The sequence below is a fragment of the Halyomorpha halys genome, unplaced genomic scaffold (assembly GCF_000696795.3).
Source record: "Halyomorpha halys isolate HHAL.00 unplaced genomic scaffold, Hhal_1.1 Scaffold992.1, whole genome shotgun sequence".
Lineage (NCBI taxonomy): Eukaryota > Metazoa > Arthropoda > Insecta > Hemiptera > Pentatomidae > Halyomorpha > Halyomorpha halys.
Window position 1 is genome coordinate 620,224 of NW_027116029.1, and position 5,668 is coordinate 625,891.

A 5,668-nucleotide genomic window follows, 5' to 3' on the forward strand; every position below is an offset into this window, starting at 1 on the left:
ATTTTGACTAGTAATTATACATAGTTTTGATTTTAGTAATCAAAAATTGGGGTGAAATAACTCACTTTTTTCTCCTCTTAATCTTTTGTACTATCTGTGTTGCCTATGAGCGTTTGGCCTAATCCAGGAGCCTTGAAGTAAATCTTAAGGTTTGATGAATCTATTATCTGTCGGTAAATTTAAGAAACAATTGGATCAAACTTCAAGATTTACCAAAAAAAATTACTTCAAACAAAAATTTACTTAATAGAATTTGGAATTATGCTTGCGAATTTGAAGATTATTAATTTCATTTTTTTGAATATTATAAAGGATCATAAGATACATAGGACAAGACAAGATAGAGGAGAGCAATACACTAGGGACTTGGAAGTTATTACAGCCCCTATAATTGGGTTACAGGAGGAGGTTTTGGGGTATATAAACCCCAGCCTGCCTACCGAAGAGCATCAGTTCACCAGCTTCTCTCACTGAGTAAGCAATAGAATCATCTTACCTATACTATCATAGTATAGCAAACATATCTTTATACTATTATCAACTATATACTATTATATATCTTCTTTCTATATTTTATACAATGTTTAAAAAATTTTACTTTATAGACCCCATTCTTCACCAACTCAACTCTTCAACATGCCACGAGCACTCTTCTTGTCTTTCCTCGTCATCGCCTTCGCCATGCTCGTCTTCGACGTCGCCTCCGCCTCCTACAAGAAACCACCTTTCAACGGTAGCATCTTCGGCAAGAGGGCTGGACCACCAACAGGTACTTTTTATACACAACTCCTATAATATTCAACTATATCAAATATCCTTAATACTTCAATTTTCTCCTACATTGTAAGAATAATTTCAGAACCATATTTTCAACTCCAGCTCATAAAATTCACTCCAACTCACACAGTTTTTAATGACAATTTTGATGTTTTCCCAGATTACGAAACTGCCGGCAAAGCTCTCTCCACAATGTGCGAGATCGCATCCGAAGCCTGCGCTGCATGGTTCCCAGTCCAAGAGAACAACCTCAACTAAATCTACTACATCAGTGGAAGCAATTCTATTTTTATCGCAAATAATATTAAACTACTCATATTAAAATAATAGTTATAGTAGCGATGTATATTTAAAAAAAATAAATATTTGAAAAATAATATTTTGTTTTACTTGTTTAACCATAACCTTACTGATAAGCATTTCCTACTTCAACAACACTATCATAAGATCATCCCTTAAACTAAGTCGAGGGAAGACGTGATTAAAAACTTGTTAAATTACAAAACATTCCTTCTGAGTTAATCCTTGTAGTTTAAAATAATAAAGCGCATATTTCTTGATTGAAATAGTAACTATGAATGAATGTCCTCTCTGATTTTTATTAATATTTCCTATAAATATATGACAGAATGTGATATTACACAAAAAATAAAAAATAGTAACTCTTATGTACATTTCTGACCAATTTCTTTAATTGCATCGTTTTATTTCCTTTTTCAAATTATTGTACATGTTAATGAAACCTCTTAAAAATTCGTAAAATAATGTGGATAGTATATATAAATTACATATAATTGCTAACATTAATATCAACAAAGTTTTTAGGACAATGATCTTTATTTATTTATTTTAGAAACAATGGTTTAAAAAGTTTATATCATATTTACAAATTTATTTTCTTGTTAAATATCTTATGTTCAGCTCATCTACCATGTTTATAATATTCTAATTTTATATACTGTTTTGATCTAAACCTACACTGTATACTCTTACCAATAATTTAATACAGATACCCTTTAATCACTACCTATTTCTAAATTAACGTAAAGTGGGGGGTTTATTGACCATCACCCTGACTATCTTCCTCCAAAACTATTTTCGTTTGCACTCTTGCAGTTTTCCTTTTATTTTGAACTATCAGCCTTAACTTACTTCCAAGGATGTACTGTACTCTTTATTTGTTTTCTGTGGTGTTGGTCCAAATTTCCTGCCATTTATTTAATATTTATATTGTTATGAGAGGATTGAGGTCGTTGTGGGGGCAATTTAAGCAGTCAGATGGTGAGATCAATGATGCAGCTTTTGCAGCTTGGTCAGATTTACAACTGCTGGGATGTCCTTGTGCCCTGGTATCCAGTTGAACAAAACTGTGTAAAAACAACCTTACCACCAGATAAGGAAGATGAATCTTCGAGACACAGGAACGACATCAATTGCCAGCTCACCCTACCTTCAAGATTGATGACTTTGTTTTGTTTGTGTTCAGAAAACAATATTAGCCAGGAAAGGTGATGGAGGATGGGTGTGAGTATGAGGTGTCATTCATGGAGCACTAAGCTGATCGCTGGATATGGTCACGCCGAGAAGATAAAATTGGGTTTTCTGAAAAGGAAGTTTTGAAAAAAATACTAAATAATAAATAATAAAATAATAAAGTGCTAGAACCTACAGATGAAATCAATTATTTTTTGCAGTTCACATGTAGATAATGAACAGTTCAAGGATTATTGCTAGATGTTCCTATGGTAGATCTTACATGTATTTATTGTTCCTGGAGTCAGGACCCACATTGTGTTTCTAGGGTGGAACACAATTTACCACACTGAAATATAAATATTTTTTTCAACCAAGAAAATGTGTTTTGTGTACCCTATTATTGTTTTCTTATGTGGTTTAGACAATTTCTTCTGCGGAATGTATTAAAACAGGACTTTTTAACCAATAAATCCAATTAGCAACATTTTCTTCAATTAGGCTAAATTGTTCTAGTTCTAAAACATTGTTGAACCACTAAGGAGTTGTCAAGGTGGTTGTGTTAGTTAGTCTGACTCCAATTGACAATTTGAGGTACTTTATACCAGAAGGCCTCGACAATGAGTGCTACAACTAACTTAGTAGCTGGTTAGGAGGTGAAATGATAGAATGACTCTTGTGGGTGGGAATTGAAAGTTTTCAAAGTATGAAAAAGCTTTGCTCTGCAGGGTACAGGTCTGCAATAGCGAAGGGGAATGCAAGTCCTGACTGGTTATGAACCAAAGGTCCTCGAAGGAAAGGAATTTAATACTGCAGAACCCAAAGAGATGACCTTTCAATGTGTGTAGTAAAAGTTTAACACATATATTAAAAGTTTTATGGGCTAAACTTTTACTCACTGAACTGAAATATATATTACCGTTTTTCAACAGTCACACTTAAAATTCCCACCATGGCACATTCCTAATATCAATATTTGTTACAAATTTTATCACCGCTCAAGACTCAATTGCATCAAAAGACAATATTATTACAAATTCCTAGATAAATATACTGGTCATTCCCTCATATACACCAATGGTCCCAAAAGTGTTAGTGGTGTTGGAGCTGCAGCAATAATAGACGACTACATAGTGCAAACAGATCTTCCCTCTGAAAGCAATTCATTTACCACAGAACTGACAGCAATTTACCTGAGGTTATGGGAGGCCTATTATGGAACAAACAAAAATAATATCTTACTTTTCACAGATCCCGTGAGTTCATTGACGCAATTGAAAAACATATATACAACCCATTCTGTCGCAGTACTCATATTCCAAATTATCTTCAAATTTTCAATTCAAAGTAATAAATAAATAAATCTTCTGAAAACTAAAGTGGTCCCACATTGTCTTCTGTATCCTGAAAGGACACCAGATCATATTCTTTTTCTGTTTCTGATGTTTTGGACAAAAGATTTAGTTCTTGCCCTTTCTTTTACCATCTTCCTCCTTCTTTTTTCTTGAGGTTTGATTCTTCAGTGTGGGCTGCTGTTCTATATCACCACCTGGAGGCAATTTCACTTGCTTTTTTTCTTTGCCTTACATGGACAGCTTATATTCTTGAATGTTGAAGTCTCTCCATAAAAGCATGCCTTATGTTTTCAATATGCTGTAGCATACAATAGATAGTTTTGTGTCACTCAGTCTGTTCAAAACTACGCCGGGTTTGAAAGGGTATATACCACATTTTGTGAGTCCTGATTGCTAATTGTCACGAGTTTTTCTAGGTTATCCACCAATTGTTTCTAGAGCTTATGAATATTATTATAACTCAATTCTTATATTTTTCTACAGTAATCATTTCTTTTAGATTTTGTTTCAATTACATCTACCAGCATATGATTTGACAGTGTGTTCTGGTTTGTTAAGTTTATTCATTATAGAGGTACAACTGCATTTTTGTATACCTTTTGTTTTAAGTTGAAATACCTTTTGTTTAACTTTAACCTTAATTTGAAAGTAATGACCTCGAACAGGAAGGTGGAGTGGAAAGGAAAAAAAAGAAAATATATGAAAAATGATTTCCTTAAGGAAAAATTCCGCGAGACCTTCGGAGAGAGAGAGTTCACCGTGAGAGGCCTCTGGTTGGATCTTGTGGAACAATACCAGATAGAACAAGGAGCTTCTTAGAAGGCCTAGGTGTTAGCATTGGGGATATTGCGATCTTGGCAGAAAATATTATTTTGGACTCCCTGGGGATCATACACCATCACCTGCATGGGAATTAGCTCGGAGATTATTCTTTGTTTTATTTATTCATTTTAATATGTTGACCTCTCTATTTGTGTGTTTTAACGTATTTATTCATTAAATTATTTTATTTTATTAATACTATTTTTTTTTTTGTGTGTTTTTTTAAAAACTTATTTATCCATTCAAGTGTTTCCTGTAACCGGTTTTTTATTAAATTTTCCTTTTAATCTATGTGTTAGTCTTAATCTCGTAAAATGTATCTATTTGTTTGTTCTTGGTAAACTGATCTACTGCTGTGACTATGAATGATGGTCTGATCTCACATTACCGTCTAATATTGAATTTGTTTAGCGGGTCACTGAAGAGGATCTAGGAGGGTAAATTCCGGAGACCGAATTTGTTGATCGGGTGAATTGAAAAATTGTGAAAGGGTGAAATTGGAGGAGCAGAAATAAGAAAGAAAAATAGGAATGAATGAAACATTTGTATTTGTTGTACAGACCGAAATGGATTGTAAAAGGAAACTGTAGGGGGGAAAAATTGTTTATTATATCTTATTATTGTGTCTCTTTTTTTTCTGATTATACCATGTATGTGTAATTTATATATGTCCAATTACGGATGATAAGTATGCTGTGTGAGACAGCAACCTAATGTATTTAGGCAGCATAGATAAATAAAGTATTTCTCTCTCTCTGTTCAAGATATTAAAAAAAAATTATATATATATGGTAGTGATATTTTACATTTTTAGTAAAACCAATTCAAAAAGTATTAACTGTTGCAATGGATTGTTAAAAGACCTGTTACAATTTATTTTTAATATTTTATAATTTTAATTAATAGATAATCTTGCAAAACCCCAAGTGTGTAGGAATGAGGTGTTGCGCTGCAGTTTTACCCTTAAACTTAATTTTAACACAGCAGACCTTCTAAAAATTTACCTGATACTCTCAGACAAATTTCCGGTTAGTCCGTATTGTGGCTTTAGGATCTTAAGAAGAGTTTGAATGTGAATGAAGCAAATAAGCTCACTCTTCGTGATTTCCCATATAATCTGATACATAAAAATCAATATTTGTTAGTTAGTACTTTATGTGCTGCCATACTATTAATCTGATATTGTGATGGGCCTTTTCTCCTAAATGTTCAGGATTCCCAGGAAGGATACAGAGTATTCT

General features: G+C 33.0%; 1 protein-coding gene across 1 annotated transcript; it reads left to right on the forward strand.

The window, feature by feature from the left end:
* Positions 1 to 391: 391 nt before the first annotated feature.
* SIFa (SIFamide) lies at positions 392 to 1,154 on the forward strand. Its single transcript, XM_024359063.2, has 3 exons — positions 392 to 474; positions 606 to 769; positions 938 to 1,154. Exons 2-3 carry the CDS (start codon positions 637 to 639, stop codon positions 1,033 to 1,035), a joined length of 231 nt encoding a protein of 76 aa, XP_024214831.1. The 5' UTR covers positions 392 to 474; positions 606 to 636; the 3' UTR covers positions 1,036 to 1,154.
* The last annotated feature ends 4,514 nt before the right edge of the window (positions 1,155 to 5,668 follow it).

Bases quoted from the DNA above. Each gene is read 5' to 3' on its own strand.
- SIFa (XM_024359063.2), top strand. From the start codon at position 637: ATGCCACGAGCACTCTTCTTGTCTTTCCTCGTCATCGCCTTCGCCATG. The intron at 770-937 runs GTACTTTTTATA...ATGTTTTCCCAG, and splicing joins GAGGGCTGGACCACCAACAG to ATTACGAAACTGCCGGCAAA.